Source organism: Cygnus atratus, chromosome 9 (genome assembly GCF_013377495.2).
Source record: "Cygnus atratus isolate AKBS03 ecotype Queensland, Australia chromosome 9, CAtr_DNAZoo_HiC_assembly, whole genome shotgun sequence".
In the NCBI taxonomy this organism is placed as follows: Eukaryota; Metazoa; Chordata; class Aves; order Anseriformes; family Anatidae; genus Cygnus; species Cygnus atratus.
This window is the reverse complement of record NC_066370.1, coordinates 21410267-21434043: the sequence shown is the minus strand read 5'-3', so window position 1 is coordinate 21434043 and position 23777 is coordinate 21410267. Positions and strand designations below refer to the sequence as shown.

The 23777-nt window shown below is 50.4% G+C and overlaps 1 protein-coding gene across 12 annotated transcripts in view; it reads right to left on the bottom strand.

Annotated features, from left to right (window-relative positions):
• Nucleotides 1–4658: 4658 nt before the first annotated feature.
• PLD1 (phospholipase D1) overlaps nucleotides 4659–23777 on the bottom strand; it is a 64758-nt gene continuing 45639 nt past the window's right edge. For all 12 annotated transcript variants that reach the window (XM_050712443.1, XM_050712444.1, XM_035557342.1 and 9 more), the window contains 11 exons: nucleotides 22939–23067; nucleotides 22562–22680; nucleotides 22289–22402; nucleotides 18343–18453; nucleotides 17588–17676; nucleotides 14812–14925; nucleotides 14060–14109; nucleotides 12783–12917; nucleotides 10684–10837; nucleotides 10020–10134; nucleotides 4659–9577 (listed from right to left, as the gene is read on the bottom strand). In XM_050712443.1, the coding sequence (XP_050568400.1) occupies nucleotides 9353–9577; nucleotides 10020–10134; nucleotides 10684–10837; nucleotides 12783–12917; nucleotides 14060–14109; nucleotides 14812–14925; nucleotides 17588–17676; nucleotides 18343–18453; nucleotides 22289–22402; nucleotides 22562–22680; nucleotides 22939–23067 (1355 nt within the window). In that variant the 3' untranslated portion in view covers nucleotides 4659–9352. The remainder of the gene's footprint in view (nucleotides 9578–10019; nucleotides 10135–10683; nucleotides 10838–12782; nucleotides 12918–14059; nucleotides 14110–14811; nucleotides 14926–17587; nucleotides 17677–18342; nucleotides 18454–22288; nucleotides 22403–22561; nucleotides 22681–22938; nucleotides 23068–23777) is intronic.

Genomic DNA, 23777 nt, shown 5'->3' with positions numbered 1-23777 from the left:
AAGAGCAGAGCCAAGCGGGAGGGTGGTTTGTGCTGGTGACGGTGTCCCAGCTCAGGGAGCAGGAGGTGGGTGGGTGAGTGCCGCACTGCTGTCCCTGGCGCTGCAGCCCCAGCTCTTCCTCTCCAGGAAGGTCAGCATGGCCCTTGGGCTCTCTGCTCCTCTGTCTGCTGCTCCAGCCCCGGAATTTCATCTTCTCTGTATGCGAGGCATGTCCTTCATGTGACACGGCAACACACGGCTTACCTACAGGGATTTGACAGTGGGCAGGAAAGTGATCAGTTTACTTGTATGTAGAAAAAATCCTGCACGTGAGATTCTTGCCCATCATGAGGATGAATATCACCTCCATGTTTGCAGTCTGCTCTGCCCTATATAAGGCTGTCAGATTTCCACGGCAGAGAAATGATGTGCTTTTGGGTCCCTGAGCATCGCAGGGTGCTGGGACCCGGGAAGGTGCTGCGGTGCAAATGCCTAACAGCTCTCCTGCTGCGGCTGCCATCCCCACCAGTAACATACTGGGAGCAAGTACTGGTCTGAGACTTGTTTCAGGACAGCAACCATGTGGACACTGACAACCGGATTTTGATTGTACTGGGAAAAAAAAGTCTCTGTTTGAAGCAGCACGTCTCGGCTCGGGGAGACTGCTCCTGCCGAGGCATTTTAAGTAATTTCTGTGTAAATCTTTCTCTTATGGTAAAAATAATAATAATGAAATGGCGAGACACAGAAAGTATACGGACACAGTGGAAACCAAATTTGGAATGATTTAGATGATTCAGGCTTTCTTAGGGTAATAAGCAGCTAGCGCGGTTCAACACACTCGCGCGCAACCCAAGAGCTTGGGGCTGGCGTGTAGGCTTCAATGAATGATTCATTATTCTGCACACGCGCTGGCTCCTCAGCCACTCCACCCTGTACCCATCTGGATCTCAGGAGAAATTCCTAGAGTGTGTAATTGTGCATAATGCGATCATCCTGCAGCAGGAAATAGGCTTGTAAGCATTCTCAGCCAGCACAACTGATGTCACACAGATACGGCCTGCAAGAAAACACTGAGATATATATCGCAGCGAGCCGTCCGAGAGCTAAGGCGGCCTCTCGGGAGCCACGTTTCCCACAGGGGGATGTATTTAGGGCCCAGGGGGCACGGCGGAGGCTGCGGTCGGGGGGCCGGGAGGCGCCGGGCTGCGGCCCCCGGGGGGCCGGGGCAGGCCCGGGGTGCGGCGCTGCGCGAGGCCGCGGCTGCGTTAGGCCGCAGCACCCCCTAGAGGCCAGCGCGGGCCCGGGCCTCGCTGAGGAGGGCTGGGGGCTCTGCGAAGCTCCAGCCGTGCCTCCTCGGGCAGGTTTTAGCGTAATAAACGTGTTTGTCTTAATAAACAGCCTTCGACTGCCGCACTGGGCCGGGCTTGTGGCTACGGCTGCCTTCCTTTCCGGAGTTCCTCGCTTCCGCATCTGATATTAGCCAAAATGGGGCTTTTCCACACAAATGAAGCCATTGCTATGCTTAAAATTAATCCCATATACAGCACCTACTTCATGTTTCTGAAGTTACACAGCTTTGTGTTTGATTTCATAAACCATCCATCTATTTGAAAGGGAAACATGTCTAAAACATGCAATCCTAAAACATAAAGAAACACCGAAATGTGAAGTCTCAAACCGATTTTTCAAGTGAAAATTAAAAGATGTTGGGCAATTACACCGAGTCGTCTCATGAAGATGCACTTTACATTGGTGCCGGGGACATACGACACTCACGTTCTAGCCTGCAAGGCCTGGCTGGGGTCCCTCCATGTATGCCGGGCTGGTAGGGAATAAAATCAGGATGCCAACCCAGCAAAGAGAATATAAATACTTTTGTGTCTGTTTTGCGAGATAAACCAGAGGAACGCGATAAACACCAAAGGCAGCACAGCCGGAGCAGAGCAGGAGGGGGCTGGAAGATTGGTCTCTGGCTGGATGATAACTCAGTTCAGGAACCGTGACCTGGTGCAGGCGGCGAGGGGCGCAGACCCTCCCCGAGGGCTGGTGGGCGAGGGCTCGCCCTGCTCCCAGCTCCAGCACCCTGGGAAGGAGCTGGGGCCAGGGCTGGCTGCAGGTACCTGAGAAGCTGTGCCACAAGCAGCATTTGCAGGAGTGTAAGGAGAGGTACAAGGGCCTGGCAAGGACAAAGATGAAGACCCTGGAGGTGGGATGGCCCAGGTGGTGCAGAGCGCCCTTGGGTGCCGAAGACCTGGTGCAGCCCCAGACGTGGCCCTGGTGGTTCCTCCAGCCGAAGAGACGGGCCCAGCTCTTGCCTGAGTTTCCCTTGTGCCCGCACTGCCCTCCTAGCTGCAGGCAAGTGCTGCACCCTCACCCAGGACCCCAAGCCCATCTGCCCCGCAGGATCTGGCCCTCCTCGCCCTTATCCAGCCACGCAGCTTGGCCCAGGGCAGCTCTCCCAGCACAGACACGCCGCAGGAAAAGGCCACGAGCAGCACGCCACAGAGCTGCTGAGCAGCACGTGCCCCGCTCCTCACTTCCTCCAGGCACTGCTGAGCTCCAGATAACAAAAACCTGTGAGGCCCTGATAACGCTGTCTTCCCCTCCTTTGTCCTCAAGTGGTAACAGGATGTTTAATTATTGAGATCAGGCTGAATATGGAGAGATTATTCACCATTGATCCTGGGTATAAGCTGTTTCCCTTGCAGAATAATTTCTTCTTTTTTAAGAACTTTTTCCTCCCTCCTCTCTCCAACTTAATTTCCACCCCGGCCATGAGCCTCAGTAGAAAATCTTACCATAATCATTCTGAGCAATCAATCAGAGCAGTGGAACCAATTTTGAAACTGTCACTTTTAATTTTTCCAATAAAAAAAATTGAGCATTTCACTCAAGCTACTGTTGGGATTCAGGCTCTTAAAGCCTTCACTCAACTGCATCGGTGCTTCAGAGATGTACTTGGGAATCTAAAGAGCTGGCACAATTGCAGAGAAACGAAAACAGATTGATTTTTAGCAGTGAGAAGAAACCTGTTTTTTTAGGTGCCTTTGGACCTGTCTGACAAAACCTTTTATTTCTTCCCTGCTTTCCTCCTCTACAAAAATAACTAAAAGGTGCTGGTGATTTCACACACGCAAAAGGCTGACGCTAATCAAAAAGTTGACGACTTATTGAGAGCTCAGCGCATAAATACATGGCTAACGAGGGCCCAAAGAGCAGACCGGCTTGGTGTGGGGGGCAGGATTTCTTCCTGTCCCTCTCTGGCTTGGGACATCTGCAGGCACGTTGGCCATAGAGGCTTACCTGTGGGGTGAGGCACAAACGGTCTCGGCACAAGCGGCTAGAGAAAGCTGTCCTGGAAAGCGTGTGTCTATTAAACGTAGCGGTGATTGCTCTTTTTGTTCGAGGCGTGTGTGGGCTGCATTTCTGCTCAGCGAGGAGCGATCAAATTAGAGGCTTCACAAGTCTTTCATCAAGCGAACTCTGTGGCTGTAGGGAAGTCAAAGGGAATTTTGCTGTTGCCCTCGGTGGAGGCAGTGCACCTGTGCCTCCCCTTCGCAATTTATGCCAGCTGTACCCCGTAAGCTGCCTTTTGCCTGTATTTTAGTGGGCTAATGGATGGGGGGGAAGTCACGCCCAGTGAAAACATGGCATGCCTACGCGTGTGAGAGAGAAAACAGCAAAAGCAGCAAACGGTGCCCAATTTCGTCTCTCCCTCACACCTCTGGGGCCCCAATGTCACACTGGATCCTCGCCATAAAGCTGTACGAGCTCCTAAACCCCCTCGCTTCAAAGCTACGCCTGGTTTCAGGCCAGTTGCACACTGAGATAAGCACGGAGACAACACGGCTTTGTCGGTGGCTACTGCTAGCGCCATGCCCGCAGTGTAGGCAGTGACCGCCGGGCCCAGCCCCACGCCTGCCTGCTGCCACCTACCTCCTCCTGCTGCCACCTATCTCTACCTGCGAGACGTGGTGCGGGATGCAGCAAGCCAGCTGCGAGGCAGCAGAGTCTGCTGGAGCTGGTGGTGGCAGCAGCTGCCCTTCCCTCTTCACCAGCACGCCCCCAGCTCCCCCGGCTTGGTTTATTGCATTTATCGAGGGTGCAGAACGGATCAGGACGTTTTGAAGATGCAGAGAGCCCTTTGGCATTTGAAGAGGGAGAGGAAGCCTAAGAAACAGATAAGTTAATATGTTTTCAGTTTGCAGGAGAGCTTGGAAATGCCACTGATGCTTTATTCATCTCTTTTCCCCCTGGAGGTCAACAGTAATCTGCTTTTTCCTCTCTCAATGTTGAATTTCCTTTACTGAAAGTTAAAAGGGACAGTGGAAAGTTAATTCTATTTTGGAGACGGACTGTTTCTGTCTGTGCCTTTCATAATGCTTCTGGATTATTAAAACAGGATTATTTATTTACTTATTTCAAGAAGTCCAATTTTATTTCTGTGCTGTTCTACTTCAGTAATTCCTCGCTCCTGGAAAAACCCCAATGACTCTGTCCAGCCCTCTTTTTTATTTTTATTTTTTTATTTTTTTCTGGGGACGCTGGGGCCTTTACCCATCAGCTCTTGCTGCTCACCAGCTGGGGCAGCAATGCCAGGCAAGGACAGAATTTGCCCCCCAGGCCAGATGTGGCCGCATTCCCCAAACAAGCAGGAACGAGACTGCAGCCGAGTGTTTTGACACATGATGGTCTGTTGTATTTTCAGTCCGTTAATACACATTCATTTACCAAACACAAACCGAGTGGAAAGGAAAGCACTCATCAGCAGAAACAAGGGTACAAAACTCAATTCCAGCAGCCTTCACAGAAGGGATAGTCAGTGTTCACAACGGCACCACTGGAAGGCAGAGACGCACGGAGACCTGCACTCACACCTGAAGTGGAAGCTCTCATTTTGGTGATTAGTTTTGCTAGAGACACAATTTAGGAAAAAAAACAATCCCAGAACTGTGACTTCTGGCACTTTTTCTCTTTTCCCGAGTGTCAGGAAAAAGGTAAGTTATTTAATTATTTACATCTAGGACACTTTATGAAAACTCAGTTGGAGACTAAAACCAGAATAATCACAAAGATTTGAAAATACAACAAGAAAGCAGGCAGGAAAAAAAAAAAAAGAAAGAAACCCAAAGAGGATGGTTGCATTCAGTGGTCTGATACACAGTTTCAGTGTGTGTTCCACTTGGATTTACCTTAATTCTACACGTTTAACTTGATTCACCGCCACGGCGTTATGCTCCTGGTTTAAACCTCAGTTTTGCAAAGCTCCTGGTTTCAGCAGGATCTCAGGGATTGCTGAGTGTGACAGGGATTGCCCATTTGAGCCAACGCGCAGCATGAGCGCCACAAAACGTGTGTGCATTCGAGTCTTGCAGCCACCCAAGAGATGCCAGCCTCTACCATCTACCCGGTACGGAGGCCTCTTGCTCTCCTCGCCTCGGCCTCCAGCACATCCCACAGACCGCGTCCCTCGTACTGGGAAGGCAGAGCAGCAGCTCGGCAGCTGACGGAGGTGGACTCAGATTTGGGTCCTCCCACTGGGCAGGAGGAGAAGGAAGAGGCGCTCACCTAAAGGCCCGTTCGGAGGGCTTTCCACGGTCCGTAAATGCGGCTGCTGCGCGTGGATTACAAACCCAGGGTGTCCCAGCTATGAGTGCACAGAGCAACTGTTACACCGAAATAACAGCGAACCGAGTCAGAGTTTGATTGTGCGTGGCTGTTTCCTTGGAAGGGACAAAGCTACTGTAACTTATTACCGTTAGCTAGGCAAAACCCACCCTGAGGTCCCCCCCAGGGTCAGCACCAGGACTGTGAAATTGTTTTGTGAAACCTGATCAAAAGAAATGAAAACGGAGTGTTTGGGGCTTAATCCAGCAAAGGCGACATCAGGTCGGGTGAACTCGGTGGTGGCTGCCCTGGGTGGGAAGCAGGTTTGCCGCAGCAGCGGCGGCCAGCTTGGGCTGCTCGTCTTCTGGTTGCGCTACGCACTTCCACTGGAAAAAGTGACCTCCCGCTGTAATGCCAACAGACACGTCCTGTGTTCGCGCCAGCTGAAACGTACCTGCTTGGGATAAGAACTGACAAATGCACTTGCTGGCCTGGGGCCTCCGTTAGCACATCAGTCAGCTGCAAACGAGGTCAGGCCACAGAAGGCTGCCTCCACGCACGTCCAGCAGCAGCACGCTGAGGCTGAGACCGGGAGCTGAAGCACTCGAGTTCTCTGACAAATTATTTTTAGTAAAGTCCTTAACATAGGATGACATTTATCCCTCAGTTTTAAACCATGCACCAATTCTACAGTGAGACATTTATCCAGTCCAACATTTATACAACAGTATCTATATTTTAAAATACGAGAATATTTAAAAAAATTAAAAACGAAGATACAATACTGAGTGTGAGTTCCAGAAGTGGCATATATTAAAGAATAAATTAAAAAAAAAAAGAAGTTTTGTACTCAGGTTCAACTACAAAATAAAGCCAAAGCCTGGGAGAAACATCTCTCATTTCGTACAGTTCTAAGGAATAAATGCCACAAGAAACAGTGTGTGTTTCCAGGCTTGCTAGTGCTTGAACCCACATCACTCGTTACAGTACTGTATGTCTGCGAGCCATCCTCTGCAGTCTGAAGGTATGAAAAGCAAAACCTCTCTGGCATTAAGGACTGACAAGTAGTGATTGTTCAGGTGCAGAAATCAACTCTCTCACGGTGTTAAAACTCACAGGCTTCTTAATATAAGAAACAGAACTCTTCCAGCTCTCTGAGGAGGGCAGCAGAGGACAGACGGGGCGCTGCCAGCTCTGAGCACGAGGGTGCAGAGCCGAGCATCCACTGGACATCGATCCAGTGCCATCAGCTGTCCAGGGCACGCAGAGCCGCACTCCATTAACACCACCCGAGTTACAAAGCCCCCGTAGTTTGCTGCCACCTTAAAAGACAATCTAAGCTTAATTTAACAATTATAAGAAACTTCGCTAATACGGGGACGGGGACAATAAGAGCACTTAGAAGATGACAGGAGCCTCATACTGCAAGGTTCACGTGTATGGGTGGCGGGGTTGAATGCTTCCTTTTCAACTATGACTACAAACCTGTGTGACTTACAATGGTTCTGACAGGCTATAATTGTTTGAAGTTAGCAGCTTTGTTCAAACTAAACCAGCTAAAAACACATCAAGAGATAAAAGCTCTGAACTAGCACTGATGTGAAGTAACAAGACACCTTTGATCTCTGATTGCAAATGGTCGAGGCATGGCATATTGCTCTGGCTCTGCAGGGGGTGACCCCAGGTTGATTTTTTTTAAGGGAAAAAAATCAAGGGAATGTACTTATCTGCTAGCAGCACGCCGGCCAAAAGCATCAGTCCCTTGGATCAAAGATTATCACATAAACTGCTGCCCATGCACTCCCAACAGGCTAACCAGACCACAGATTCACCAAACAGAAAGGAGTAATTTGCAATTGCATCTACAAAACACAAGCATAAAAAAGTGGGAACTGTAGGAAGTGGCTAAAACTTGGGCTGCCTGGAGAAACGTCGGTGTTCGTTGCTTACGCAGGCGATGCAGCATGCAGAATTACCCGGTGCCTATTTAGGTTTCTGAAGATAGAAAAGACAATCAGCTAAAATGTGGAGCCAGCTACGTTTTGAGGACAGCTGGATGACCAGTGTGATTCCTCTCCAGTTAAAAACAGGTGAGACTGTTGGCAGAGTCAAAATAGAAAAAAGAAACTTGATTATGAACTGAATTAAATGGCAGATCAGCTGGGCTTCTGACTGAGGAGTGCTGGGCACCCGTAGGAACACAGGCCAGACCTCAACCAAGCCCTGCTAGCGAAGGCAGTCCTTGGCCGCACACACGGCAGAGGAGCTCAGCTCCCACTTCTGCAGATCAGGCTCCCGTTAGGCATTCCTAGCAGCCTGCTCTCTTAGTGTTTGACGTGGCGCCGCTGGGGAGCGCCTCTCCCAGCACTGCAGCTGGTGCTGAACATGAAACTGGGAGGCGCAGCTCACTGTGGGACGGAGGACGGCGCAAAGGCGCAGGGTGGCACCCACCAAGCCACGTCCTGGCCCAAGACAGTAGTGTTTTGCCCAGGGATGCCCAATAAAATCGCTGCTTCACTATGCTGTGAGGTGCAAAAAAGCTTGGAAACCGAGTTCCACCTGTATTGAGGAGACATCCTGCATGACTGGGCTCAAGATTGTGGCTGGTGTAGTAACAAAGTAGATCGGAGACGAGGTTTTGCTAAATGCTCCCCTTCCCCTTGCGTTCACCCGGTCTACAAAGTGATGTGTCAGCTCAGGGGGAGCACAGCTGGCCTGAGGCTTCACCTCTAGCTCAGCGGCCTTTCCCTTCTGTTAAATGGGGAGGGAAAGGAATGGAAAGAAAAGCCTACCTGTGTAATGTCACACAAACGCATGAGTAAAGGGCCCAGAGCACAGAGCTTAGCATGGCCCATGCTGGCTTTTGAGCCTCTGTTCCCTATCACACTCAGCGCCTCGTCCTCCTTCAGCTCCAGAGATCTACGACTTTTACCTTAAAACTTGGTTCTCTCTTGAAGAAAGCCTTCAGGCACAGTTTAAACAAACCGATGTGCTGCATTTCTGTAAAGGCCAGAAAATGCCACTGACTTCCAGCACCTTCAGCTAGCTCCAGTGAGGCTGCCCTTTGCCAAGGCCTACACGGTGCCATGCTACGCGTAAGACATGCTGATTGCTCTAGCGGTAGTAAAAAAAACAGTATTTTTTCCCCACCTAGAGGGGAGAAGAGACCAAAATACTGATTCTGATAAAAGATTGCTCGTATGTTTCCATCTAAGCAGTGAAATGTCTGTGCTTGGCAAGCTGAGATGGTCGGACAGCCCCCGGCAGCGCTTCGTGGAGAGCTGCACGAGGGCTCTGACAGCGTACGACGCGAGGTGAGGGGCTCCGGCGAGCCGATGCACGGGTACCTGAAAGCCTGAGAAAGCACACGCAGCCCACGACTCTGGCGCAGCCACAGCACGATCACGGAACGTACGCAACCACAGTACACAGCTGGCAGTGGTAACAACAGCAGTCAGGATTTGGTTCCTATCCCAGGAAGTGGCCTGCATCCTTAAGGTGCTCGCAACGTGTCTTAGAAGTAACTCCTTCAGACAAGAAACTTCTTTTTTTTGCCGTAATTTCCAAGTCTTTCCCCTCTTCTCCTTTGCTAGTGTTGATTTGCTTGCAGTTCCTCCACCAAAATCCTTCAGAAAGGCACATTAGCTTGGTGGAGGTCTTTTTTTGCCGCCCTTCGCAATGAACAGCTTTCAGAAATCACATATTGTTCATCAACTTGTCTCTAAAGAACCAGACTTGAAAATGTAAAGCAGTCTACATCTTCTTAAGTCCACACCTCCATGGGTACCATGGACTCCTTTGTTCCGACGGAGGGAAGCAAGTACTCTTCCTCCAGGAAGCGGAAGGGGAATTGCACCAGAAACCCACGGATCTTTTTTAATTCTTCTGCTGCTTTTGCAGGATCATCATTTGCTAATTTTGGTTTGTTGATGAAGTCACGCAGCTGGGCTAAATTATTCACCTGGTCACTGGGCAGGCATCGAAACACCTGAGCGAAACAGAAAGAAGGGACAGGTCAGCGCAGGGCAAACACCGCGATGTGGACTTTCCAAGAGACCAAAACATCCAACAAATATTTGCCCGGATGGGAGCAACTAAATTAACAGCCTGGAGAGCGAGGAGGGAAAAGGTGCATCTGTGGTACGGCTGCCATCTGTGGCGTGGTTGGAGCATGCAGAGAGGAAAGCCCAGGGCTTTCTCTGACCACTGCAAAAGGTCATTAAAAACCAGAAGTAAAAATTGTTTTGACTCCAGTTACGCTATGGCCAGCTAGAAGAAAGGAAGTACACCCGGGTGATGCAAGGATGCACGCAGTCCAGTTTCTTGTTCCCGGCTACTGCATTTCACCGACCCTATTTGTTCATTTGACAGACCCCAGGAGCCGGACCTGCTGCCCTGGCCCTCCCGGCTGCGAGGGGACAAGGCGTCACCTTATCGAAGATGGTGGCGTTGCGAGCTGCTGTGGAGATCCACACCTCCTTGAAGAATCTCTCACAGACGGGATCCTGGTGGTCTGGATTGAGATCAGAGCCGCCGAGGACAACCCTGAGAAGAGAAGAGGAAGGGACTGACGCCTGCCCAAGCCAAAGCTCCGGGCGCTCCCTGTCTTGAGACATGCCCAGAAAGGAAAAGTGTCCTCAGCCTTAACGCTGCCTGATTTTCTCCCTTCTTTCCGTGCAGTAACTGTCCAGATGGGAAACAGGGGAAGGGGGGGAGGAGAAAAAGGTCTTAATGAAAAACCGGCTGTGTTGTCAGCCAGATGGTCGCTCTGAGTGAACAAACTTCCATTAGGAAGAGACACCACCACCCAAAATTGAGGCAGTGTGAAAACAGGATCTGGAGGCAAAACATCACTGTCTTGTTTATGAGCTCTCCCAGAGAACTCCCTGAGCAAAATGATTTGTAAGTCAAACTGCCGAGCCAAGGACGGGAACGGCAGGAGAAAGCCTAGCTCTAGGAACGCAGCAGCAGAACTCTAGGTTAGGTCCCAGCCTGGTGATGCTACAGCAGAGACAGCAGCAGCAGCTCCCTTGGTTTTAAGGGCTTCGGCCAGGCGTGAGCCTGAGCACGCCCTGGCTGGTGCCCGCGCCCCACCTGAAGCAGCGCAGCCGCAGGGACTGGGCGAACTTCCCGGCGCTGTACTCCTCCCCGTCCATCACCGAGGGCACGGTCTCGGTGTCCTGCACGATGATGGCCATTTCGCTGTCCCGCTTGCCCAGCATGCTGCGGTCGTTGATGTTGGCAGAGCCTGGTGGTGGGGAACAACCGACGGTGACACCCCAGTGCCATGTGAGACCCCCCCACTGCCCCGCAGCACCCGCACCCTTCGTCCCCACGGGGGCACAGCTGTGGCTTCGCTACGTACCATTAACCCGCTGCCAGCCTAATTTTTAGCTGCTTTCCCACCCCAGCACTCCTGATGTAAGCGATAAAGCACAAAGACAGCACCAAGGTTACAGCCCCTCCCGTGCCAGGCAAAGGTGGAGGGCTGGACTGAGTTAATTCCACTTATTTTTGAGAGGAGAGAAAATCCGACACAACTGCTTCATGAGCATCGCCTACATCACGCTGCTCAGCGCCATGGTTCAGGCTGCACAGGGCAGGAGCTCTGGGAGTAAGGGATGCCAGAGCTCACCCCGACCCGAGGGCTTCCTTACTGAAGCAGGACGCGGGGAAAGGCAAGACCACATTTTTGCAGGCTTCAAGCTTGGAAGAAGGTTAAATCACAGCCAAGACAAAGCCAAAATTTTCAAAAGTTGAGTTTCTCTGTAACTTCCCGGATGCTTTTGCTGAAAGACGTCGCAGCTTGCGAAGGTCTGGGTTTGGATGACAAGTTCACTGATGCACAAGGGCTCTCCGTGTAAATCCCCTCGTCTTTAGTGATGTAACGAGGGGAAGTTTCCCATTTGCATTTGGAAGGCAGGAATTTTGGGGGATTTGAGAGCTTAGTCACTGCCAGTGCAGTAAAGCACCAGCAGTCAGGGGCCTGGAAGCCCCTCTGCCTTTCCAGAGGCAGGAGCCAGCAGGTCAGTAACCCACGGAAATGACCGAACAACAAAAAACGTCCGGACACAGCCTTGAACTCCGCAAGAGACCCCCAGACACCAGTCAGCCATTTGGCCTTCCCTGTGACTGAGTATTCTCACGGGGAGTTAACGCTGCCAGAAGAAACACCAGCCAAGCTCCCTCAGTGCTCTAACCTCCTGAGAGCCTCTCCTGAGCTTTCTTTCCATGCACCTCCATCTCTTTTTTAGGTGGAAATGCAGTCTCACCAGCTCCCCATCACCTCACCAGATGGCACGGATATACGTGCGGTAAAAAAATTCAGCCCGCAGGCCTGGAGAACAGAAGAAAGGAGCTGTCTCAGGCCCCTGGGCCATCACGCTCACAACAACATTGCTCCTGCTCCAGGAATAAAACCACCCCCAGGATGCTGGGCGTACCAGAGACGTGAGCTGACCCCCTGGGAGGGTAACAGAGGAGCAAACCTAAGCACAAGTCATCCGAGAGAAGGGCTGAGCTGCTGCTTTGAGTGAGGGGAGTATTTCAACTCTTGCAAAATCTGGTGTGGAATTGTTCTCTGGCAAAGTTCTCATTGCTGGGATAACAGATCGGAAAGGGTTCTGTTAAAGAAACAGACTCAAATTCTGCTTTCCTACTGCAATGTGCAATTCGGAGCCCAAGGTCTCCTGCCTTTGTTACCATATTTATTATGAGACCAGGAAGCAGAGACACGAAATGATAGCTATTACTTGTTAGAACCCATTTCCCCATTCTTAGGAAACGGAGCTGATAAACGACACATGTTGTCCAAACCGTCCAAATTTCACGGCACATTCTGTTCTTTAAGGAACAGATGACAAGTCTCACAAGTCCTCCTGCTAGAGCAGAGTTTGATACAAGACAGATGGACAATATTCCCTGCACTGGGACTCTCTTAACTGCTACGCGGGGATTTAAAGCCATTCTAGAAAAACAAATTAAACGACAGCTTTCCAAATCCTTTTCTCCCTCCTACCTACCACCCTCCTGATGAATTTATGAGTTTGTTTTTTAACAGTCAAATGTTTCACAAGAAAGAACTCACAACACAGGGAAGCACACAGCATCGCAGCCCACGCCGGGCACGTGGCTAAGGGAAAAACCCCGGTGGATGGCGCGGTACAAGGCCCTCCCGCAAGCGCCCCGCTCACCGATTATGACCGTGTTGTCATCAGCAATAAGCAGCTTGCTGTGAACGTAGATGAGCTCGGTGACCAGCTTTCCTTCCAACTCTGCATATGTTCGGAGTCCACAGAATGAAATGTAGTTGATCCACTTATCTCCAACTGAGAACGAAGAGAGAACAAAACCAATGGGATGTGAGAGGGGGAAGGAGAGCAGAAAAAGATCCTCTTGATGTAAAGCCCTGTTTGAACAGCACACATTACTTCTAGCAATTTGTGTTACAAAAGCACATAAGCAGGTATTGGAAGTATGTTTGTTTAAAAATAGACTTTCAAAAACACCTGTGGGCTCTCTGATCTGCTGCCTGCCCAGATACACCACTTTGGTGAGAAGTAACCCAAGCCTCCCTCACGCAGCATGCAAGTACTCCCAACTGATACGAGCACCTTAAAATAACTGGACTCTGCGACTGTTTTTCTGCAGGGTCTGCAGAAAGGAGGTTATAAGCAGGTGTTTTGCCCACGCACAGTATGGAAAATACATCCTCGTGTAATTGTCTGCAGTGCGGATTTACACAAAGCACCAGAACTAACGAGCATTATGGATGCCTCTTGCATTTGCGATACCCGTTTTTCACGGTGCTGATTCCCACCAGAGCACATCCAGGCGGGTGCCCTTGGAGGAAATGGATGGAAAGCAGAGCTGCCATCAGGCAGGCCTGTCCTCGCCAAAACCAGGCTAGGATGTGCCGGGGCAGGGTACAGCTGCGGTGTGTGAGCCGCTCCCAGCAGTGTGGCCCAGCTCAGGACGTTTTCCAAATAACAGGATCCTGAGCAGCTGCAACTGCGCCGTGCTCCTCCCTGGGGTCATTCCCTCCTCCGGATCGGGGCTGCGTCCAAATACAAGGTCTGAAAGCCAGCCAAGGCTCACACGACCTAAGGAACCTCTGCGCTGGGATGCTGCAGAGGCTGAGGTCGCTCGCCAGCTCATCATGTGCAGTGCTGCCCACCAGTGTGATGCCTCAACCCAAACCTGACCCCTCAGCTACAACTAGCATGCATTTTACTAGCAGTTAAAAGAACAAGCTGTGCCCAGCCAGGAGCTACAGATAGGGCCTTGCTGCCCAATTTATATTTTGCAGGCGGCAGCGAGGCTTTCAGTGAGCCTCTCCCCATCACTTGGGGTTGCAGCGCTCCCGGCTGCTGCAGGTTACCTAACGCTGCAACTGGAGGATCTCAGCTACGGATGCCTCTATCCAACAGCAGCAGCCTATGACCATAACAGAGAGGAATACGGCTCTTACCCTCTGCTTTCAGCTGGCCCAGGATCGAGTTTTCTCCTCGGCACATGGTCCTGGAAAGAAGGTAGGCAGCCGTGAGCGCCACTGTGTCTCGAGGCAATGGCATATGCTGAAGCAGAACCCAGGGAGGTAAATTGCAAACACAGATGCTTTCTAAATACCCCATGCAAGCAGAAGAAACATGGTGCTTACAGAGCACACATTCCTTCCATACAAATGGTAATGTATCAAGGACTGCTCATTTCCTAAAAGTGTTGGTACCATCAGCGTATGAACTGGGAAGCATTTCTGCCTTCTGAAGCAGGGCTGCTACAGTCTGAGCCGCAGGGCTGGGTGTGAGGGGACCTCAAAAAAAAACAAACCGTGCAGAATGTCTGCAAAATGCAGGGAGTTTGTGTGAGTACGGTTTGTCTGGAAAAGCCACAGCCAATATCTCATTAAAAAAAAAAAAATAAAAGAGCTGAAGCCCTGGGGAGGAACCACAGTAGAAGTTGCTTATAGGAGAGCAAGAGCATTGGGTGGGAGGGTGGAGACCTCAAAGGTGAAAAAACTGTTTTGATGAGCAGAAAGGAAAAGAAATGTGTTTTACAGCATCACAGTGCATGCAGGGAGCAGCTAATGGGTCAGGAATTGGGGTTTTGTGTAGGGGTAGAGGGGAGCCTGCAATGCTGGGGCGAGCACTGTGCTGTCCACATCATGCAGAAGGGACTGGGGGGGTCTCTGGCGGCCCCACCAGTGCAGGCAGCATGCGGTACCTGTAGTTGAAGTGCATGATGGCCTGCAGCGCGTTGCCCCCTCCAGTCGAGATGTCGCCTTCGAAGCCAGGCAGCAGCGGGATCACCACGTACACTCGGAAACGCTTGTTCTCCCTGAAGGGACAGTTTGGGGAAAATGTTAGCCTGCAAATTTTACCGCTTGGTCTCACTTTCTGTGTGTTGACTGGCTTGGTTTCTGTCCAAGGCCACTAGAAAAATTGTAAGGGAGCAAAGCGTGAAATGCATTTCCAGGTTCGGGGCTTCATCACCTGACAAAGATAAAGCACATTTCACACAACGGGACAGACACACTAATTATTTTGCAGATTGTGCCTGCCACTGGGAAAGTTCATCCGAGCACCCCAGTATGTGGGCCTCACCGCTACTGGCACAGCCTGGCGCCCGGCAGTGGAGACCCCAGAGCTACGACAGGCAGGAAGGCAACACCTGACCCAAAGTGCCCGCTCCATGCTGGCTTTTAGGTGTCAGGAACACTGTCAGGCGTCAGGAACACCAGAAGAGTTTCGGTGGGTGCTGGCAGAGGGGCTGCAGACCACGCTGCGGCCTGGTTGTGCGGCTCCGCACCCACGGAGGCCTGGTGGAGGCCGCCAGGTGGCGAGCAGGGCCCGCCGGGCGCTCCCCCAGCCTCCCCTGCCTGCGGCCTCCGACGATAGGGAATTTTATTTCATTTCCCCAGCACCTCCCCGCAGCTGTGCGGCGTCCCGCAAGCAGGCCTTCGTTTGGCAGCGCACCTTGGGCCCAGGCGAGGCGGCCTTGCCTGCACAGACAACTGGCTGTGGGACTGAAGCTGTCTGTACTGCGAGGGCGATACAGCGACAAAAGCCTTCTGCACAAAGCTGCTTGTTTGTCTAAGCACCATGTTTATTAAAGAAATTAAAGATCCACCCATAGAAAAAAAGAGGAAGCCCAGAGAAGAACGTTATTAATTGCATCATTACAAAATATTTAGTCTAGAAGAGGAAGAAAAGTAGAAGCTTGACTAAAAATCTTTCTGCAGCATTAAACATCCGTGGGTCACCTACGCCGCTTTCCCCTGGCAGTTTGGAAGTTGTGCATCTCATACAAAATGTTTAGGACTGCCTTTACTTTTAACCTTAGGCAATGCCAAGCACTCAGGAGCGTGCACAGTATTTGGTGAGGAATCACCGACATTAATTCGGCACGGTATTGGCATCAAATTGGAACAATAAAGAAGTGAACTGAGCCTTGCATCTGAAAATGTGTCACTGAAGCATCTGCACAATCCTCTTTTTTATTAGACTTTCTGACTTCTGGACAGAATGATTCCCTGCGCAGAAACCTCATATAAGAGGGAAATCTTCTCAGATTACCTGAGGAATTTGCTGCTACCCCAGCAGCATTGCTAAAAGCAATCGCTGAAAAAGGCCTGTGGCAATCCACTCCCACAGGCACAAAATCCAGAGTGGTTTCCATCCACGGGGACACCAAAGTGCACGGAGCTGCTCTCTGGACCGACCCACCCTGATGCCTGGTCAGACCATGATTATGCGACTAGCTTCCTACTGTGCTGCTCTCACTGCTTCACAACTTGCACCGGACTGGCACGACTCCTCACTTACCCTGGGTGAGGAAATCCACCTTCATCCTGAGCTTGCTTCAATTATTTGGGCTGTACATTGCTGCTCAGGGATCACAGGCAACTCCACCCTGTCGTTAGTGGCATAGCAGATAACACCCATGCTCTCCCAGTCTGAATAGTGCTTATCCTCGCACAGCACCTCTGAATAAAGCCTGTCCCATTGCATTCGTGTGGCCTTACAGATGCTACTGCAGTGTTTCAGAGGCAGGAGCTGCTGTCTGTCTGGGGTTGGCCTCTTTTACCCGAGTGGGACTTTGCAAGCACAAGCACCAAAGAGAGTGAAATCTCTGAGACTCCAGAGAGCACCTCCGAGACAGCAGGCCCCACAGAGCTCTGCACAGCTACATGGAAAAAACAATCAGTGCACAGCACAGCAGCACGTGAGAGGTAAAAGAAAGTAGTTTAGGGAGCTTTCTCTATATCAGCCCAGCAAGACCAGGACACAGTTTTAGACTACGACACACATGTATCTTAAAGACAGGCTCCAGAAGAGCAACCTTAAGCAAGGCTGTCCAGGATCAAAGCGAAGACAAGCCACTGCCTGTGGTATTCACTTCAGCACGGGGTTAGGCATTCTCATGCAACAGGAGTGCCTAACACGCAGCTGGGTTTGATCCATCCAGGAACAAGCTGCAGTCCCCTTGCAGTGGCTGCAGGTTGTAAATATCCTCCAACACTTACCAGAAAAAGTGGTTCCAACAACAGCTGAACCCTGCAGTAAAACCCTAGACATGTGTTTGCTTCCCCAATTTAAAAGCAATCTTCTCTACAGATAATTTAAATAAGTGGCACATCCCACACGTCCTAGTTCAACCTCCTCCCCCACTAACTTGCCCTACCATACAGGCCAAGGCTGGTTTGCTCTGCAGCAAAGGTGTGATCTTTGCAGAGCATGAAGGACTTGCTTTTCAAACAAGTTACATCGCTCAAAACACATACGCTTCAGGGTAGGTCAAAAACCAAAACCTTCCTGGTAGCACGGTAGCACAGAAACCACTGAAGAATCTCACTGCTGCAAAAGCAAGTAGATGTCTGCCCACACAGGTTGTGTGTTGGAAAAACTATTGTAGTGTGGTGTCCATTAAGATGTCATTTTGAACCGCACTGCATAAATGCATCCGGCAGACTTTCATTGTGTTGTTAAGAAGAGGTTACCTGTGCGCTTTAAGAATCCTCTGAGCAATTGCATCGCCAACCTTGTTCCAGACAACTTTGTCATCAGCACAGCTAATAAAGAACTGGTTCTGCAGGAAAAGCAAGCAAAACCATTGTCACAGAATGCCAGAGATGCACAAAATAAATATTTGCATACTTTCAGACAAAGAGCAACTAAAGATCGCTGTGTTTTGTGTGTTGTCTGAACGGATGCTTTTTTTTTTTTTTAATTAGATGATGTGTGTCTGTGCTTGCTTGGGGAATGAATTGGTCCTTATTGATCGCTCTGTTCAGACAGTTCATATAAAGAGCAACTCAACAATGGGATAATAAAAAAAAATAAGAAAAGAGGAGAGTCCGTGTCTCTGGTCAGCCAAGGCTGAGAGTCTCTCCAACACAGGAGACTCCTGCAGCTCCAGGCCGCAGGGATGCAGGAGCAGCCTCGTGCGTGGGGGCTTGGGGCGTGCACAAGGGCCATGGAGGGGGCAGGAAGACTGCTGCACAGGCCACAGAAGTTGCTGGCAGCTTTGCAAAGAGGTTTGTAAAGGAGAGGTGTGCTGCCAGGGTACATACGCATCAGCTTTGTCTGAAGTTGGTGGAAACAGTCCCAAAAATTCAGAGCACATTCTGTATTAATATCCACGGGACTCAAAATTCAGAGAAGACCAACCCTCAGAAGAAGTACCACCCTCCTGGTGGCTGCAAGCCCTGCTCAGAGCGTCAGGATCCTGCTGCTTTCCCTCCTTTCCACTCACCTCTATGTAGATGTAGTGCTTGCTGTTCTCTATCACGCTGATGTAAGCGTTGTGGATGGACTCCTCGTGGTATTTAATGCCAGCCGACCAGTCAGCAGCAGAACGGATCACCTGGAAAGCAAGAGACTGACACCTTTGCCTCAGCCCCATGCAGGACGGCACAGCATTGCAACTGAATTATTTCAGAGGCATTGCTGCCTCTCAGAATCTCACTAAATAAGGCAATATGTGCAACATTCACCATTTGTAATAACTGAAAAGGAAGCTTAAAAACAGAATTAATGTTTAATAATGTCCTGATAGAAACAGAAGTGCACTGTCATGTTGCTGCTTTGTTCCTCTCTCCCAACAAAGCAGCTCAACACGAATTAGAAGTAGCAAAGAACACCTACTCTTGCTTAAGGTCTTACAATAAGCTGTTTTAAAAACAATCTGAATTTCTAAGCTTTAGGGGTGCACATCCAATCGGTGACCTCTCCTCCTCAGCTGTTTTTAAAGCCGAGGTCTCCAGCTGGGTCAACGCCTTTTGCTACCGTAATAATTCCTAATAATAATGTACATAATTATTCAGCCAGCTTGATAATGCTGACCACATCTTTGTCACGTGCACCTGAGGTCATTTATTTCTCCTACACAATTCTTGCAAAAGCCACCCTCCTTGCGACGATACGACTTTGAACGTTCATAGCAGTCCAACTGCCCAAACTGATTTATTTATTTGTGCTGGAAATCCACTTCTAAAGCGGATACTGCGAGGTCCCCAGGGCACGTTCTCCCCCTGCAATAGCACCAACCCAACGTGAGCCAGCTCATTTGCTCGTGCCCTCGGCCGCGTCCAGCAGCCTGGTGGCAGCCCGAGCCCCCTGCCACCACAGCTGCCTCCTGTGCACCGTGACCAGCAGCAGCGAGGGCATGCCCCGAGCGACGGTCTCCAAGATGAACACGTCGTTTTTAATTACATGTCGGTAGTGCTCAGGGAAAACAATTAGTCTTGATTAGCCTCAGTCTTTAAATGTTGTCAAGATAAAAACATGGAAACAATAGCCTTAAAATATCGCAAAACTGCCATCAGAGCAGCACAGCAGTTCATTCATACGCAGGACAAGATCCAAACAGTGTGGACCTGTGAAATGTGTGAGTATGTGAAAAAAAAAAAAAAACCAACTGTCCTTTTCTGGGGCTCAGCCTCATTTTTTCCTGGAAATCCCTCCGGCAGATTTCTTTTCCTTCCCCATGTCCAGCTCCAGCTTTGGGTTTGCTCTGTATTACCACCCCTGTCTGACACCTTCGCCTGGAGCCCTGCTATTACTTTGTGGTCGCCATCCACCATCAAAGGTGTGCTGCTGGCTGTAGCCCAGCTGAGGGCCTTCGGGGAGCAATTAATTTCCCTAACAGCTGGGGCAGTGACCCAGCAGGGAAGGCTGGGCACTGCCAACCCCTCACCCCAAGCACCACAGCAGAGTCAGTGCAGCTTCATCTCTCACTCCTGGAGACCCATCCTTTCCAGACGGAGTGCTTTAAATGAACTGCTTTAAACCTACACTGCTTTGCTCGGGAGGAAACGTCGTGAGCTACTCACAGCCCTGCCACCAAGAGCTCCATTCTCCTTCCTCTCCCCTCACCGACGTCTCACACAGCAGTGCCAAGTGCTGTGCCAGGTTTGTCATCTCCAGCTCCTCTAACTGACACAAGAGTAATAAATTTTCAGCTTGCTCTGGGCTGAATCGTAAATCCTGGACAATGCAAGCTCTCCCGCAGACTTCAAAGAGGTGTGGTGGGCTTCGGTCATGGACAGGGCACTAAATCTTCATTGCACTTACATCACGAGCTGGATATTGCCTCACCGCGCCACGTCTTCTGCAGCGCTATCTTTGGCTGATAACTGCAAGCGCTGGAATGGAAATAGAGAAGGGAACAGACCGGCACTGCCTTTGGCAGCAGGCCTTGTGAGTCTTGCAAAACCCATGTGCAATCGCAGCGTTACTGCGAGCAAAGCCCCAAAGTTCAGACGTGAGAGGATGACGGATTGTGCCCGAGCTCCCAGCCCACACCTCCACGGCGCTGCCCACGCGCTGCGCTCAGCCCCTCTGCCCACGCGGGAGCTCTGCCAGCACTGATCCTGCCCGCCCTGCCTTCTAAAAACCCTCCCTAAAACGCACGTTTCTGCTCCTCTCTGCAAAGGAGAGCAAAGCCAGATGGTACAACGAGGTCAGAGTCTGTTGATGACAGGTCAGCGGCGCAGTCCAGCAGTACCAGTGCAATCCCCACAGATCCTTTGTGTTTTCTCTGCCTCTGATCTGCCCACAATTGGAGACAGATTTGCAGACAGGCTCAGAAACAAGAAAACCCTCAGCCAGATATTCGACAGTCACCCCACACCCAGGGACACTCGGGGCAGTAACTTCTGGTCTGACATTTGCCTGTACAGCCCCTACCCAGCACCAAGGCGGGATAACGTGGGCTTGGCTGGTGTCTGAACAAAGGATTCAATATCAGGACCCTGAGGGGCCTCTAAAAGCTGCAACGGGGCATAAATTAGAAATGAGCGAGGTGGTTTCAAATTAATAATTCACAAGACAAACCTGCTCTCTTCTCTCTATTTGCAGCATCAGTGAGAGCAGCCCGCAGTTTCCTGGAACTGCCAGTTACTTGCCATGCCCCAAAACGTCGCGACGAGGCAGCACTAGCACCCAGGGCAGGCAGCAGTCACCGTGTTGGCACTGGGGGCTCGATGCACATCTCCTCCTCCTCCACCACGGGCTGAGGCGCTCAGCCAGCAGCCCTGAGGCATGGGGCCCAAGGAAAGTCGGACCTGGGGCTGTGCTCAGGGTGGTTTCTCCTCTGGGAGCTGCTTCCAGCTTTGCAATCAGCAGAGCCTAACTTTGGGGCCCATCATTTAAAAGTTGAGGCTTATCTTGAGGTTCGAATGTGTGCTCTGGGGAAACAAGCCCCCTTGCTTCCGTGAGAGCCAAGTTTCCAAAGAAGCTGGTGTCACGGACACAGCCGGGGAGGTATTGCAGCCTCCGAGAAGCATGATGATGCCTGGAGTGAGACCATTTCTCAACAAGCTGCAAACATTGTTTTGGCATTTGATGTAAAATGCTCAAACCCGTTTGCATGAGACAAGGATGACACACACTCCCGTGCTGGCCACCCCTCACACCACGTGGCGAGGCACAGACAATGCCCTGGCAGCCCACAGACTCAGAAAAATGCATCTTGTTACACCAAGCTTCCCCAAGTGCTGCTGTCATCTGGGTGGACCACTCCTTACGAACAGCAGAGGCATGCATTTTTCCTGGTTTTGGTCTAAGCCATTTTATTTCATGCATCTCTTGTCCACAGAGGCACCCTATTGCCTTGCTGCTTCAGCGTAACTGTGAGGATGATTGTCAGAAACAAGACTGGGCTGAGTGTGCAGAGGACCCATAGGACTTGGCAGCTACATAACAAAATGCAGATGAAGTTCAACATAGAAAGCAACAGCCATGAGACTCCTCTTAATCCTTGGCTTTAACTGACCACCACCCATCAGGACAAGGCATTGGGAGCCTGGTAGACATCTCAGAAAATCTGGGATAAGCGCTCAGTGGCCAGCCCCGACCCACCAGCCCACCCAGGACACAAAACCAAATGCTGGGCATTAGAAGAAGACCAGCAGAAAACAAACCAGAAAACTACACAGCTGTAAAAGTCATGGTGCTTCCAAAACTTGAGTACCACATGCTGTTCGGCCCTCTTATCCCCAAAGATGGAGGCATAAATTAACGCATCTTTTTTTGAAGAGTTGCAGTATTTTATCGTAATTGAAGATCTGACCACCTATGCTGCGAGCTAAATTAAGTAGGAGTTTTCCATTTTATAATTTTAAGTGGTGATACTTCCTTCTGGCAAGATGGAAAAAGCTCTCTCAGGGGGAGATGAGCAGGAGACCATCAGCACCCACCTGGACCGTGGCATGAACAGCCTCAGGCACCTGGTACTTCAATTCGTTGGCAGTTTGCTGAGTCTTTGGCAACAGGAATGGGTAGGACAGGGATCGGTATTTGGGCTTCATGATCTGCCAGGGGGAAAAAAGACAAGAAAAAGTCCTTGAAGAGACTGAAAGAGAGCAGAGTAACACACGAACTAAAGCAAGCATGCCTGTGCAGGGCAGGTGGACGAGGCACGCTGAGCGGGGCCGCATGCCGTGCTGCCAGCAGCGACGCCCCCTCCCCACCTTGGTGAAGTTCCAGCGCTGGATGAAGTGCCGGGCCACGTCGCGCGCCGCTTTGCCGTGCACCACGGAGGAGATGTCATGCCAGGGCATCCTGGGGGTGGTGTATCTGTCAATGAAGTCTGCGGGACAGGAAAGCACATTTGGACCTCTTCAGACAAAGGACACAAACGGGGAAAACCGCGGCATCCCCCTCCTCAAACTAAAGCCTTCTGGGACGTGGCACCAGGGGCTGTGCAGGCTGATCTGGACGCACTGCGCAGTCACCCACAGTCGCATCCAGGGACCATAAGAGCAGAGCTGGCCCCTTCCAAGGGAGCTTTGCTGCTGCTTCCCAGCAGCCAAACCCAAACGGTCTCATGACTTCCAGAGGCACTTACCAGCAAAAGGTTTGTCAAGCTGAACCCAGTCTTTAAAGACAAAGTTGCAATAGTCTTTGCCGTGCCAGAACCTTGTTTCCCCGAGCAGCTCGCCAACACCCGTCTTCAAGCTGCGGATGGATCCTTTATCTGCCACGGGCAAACAAAACAAAAACACACACTCCAAAGTCATGGCTGTCCCTCGCACAGCACTGGTGACAGACCCACAGAAAAGCACCGGTGGGACTTGCCAGTCCTGGTCAGCTGAGGCCATTTTCTCCCTAGTCTTTCTGCTGCTTTCAGAGATGCATTTTAGTATTTCTTCTTCCCATTTTAATATTTGTTATATGACCAGGACAGGCTGTATATATCTGAGTTTGTTATGGAACCAAAATGCTGAATTCTCTCTATACTGGGCCTAAAAATTACCCCGTAATTATTTGTCTTTCCACCTAAATGTTACCATGGGGGAGTCCACTTGCAGCTGTGACTGACCTTAGTGGATCTGTGTACAATAATGTCACGTATATCATCTACCAAATACCAAATGTGTTTTACAATGCTAACTCTAACTTTTCTGCTAGATGGTTCGAGTTTCACTCTACAGTAGGGTGTATTGCCTGTAATATAAGCTAGTCTTTATTAACTAGAATGCAATCTTTTAAAAGTTTCCTCATTAAATATTGTGGTTTGGTTTTTGTTTTTGCTTTTCAGATAACAATGTCATCTTTTGATATAATTTGATATGTTGGACAAATGAATCTAGAATTCCAAACTGATGGTGATTAAAAATAGTCTAAAATGTCAAGGACAGGGATATTCCCCTCCTAACAAAATTTCTTTTCCAGAGCTCATATGCT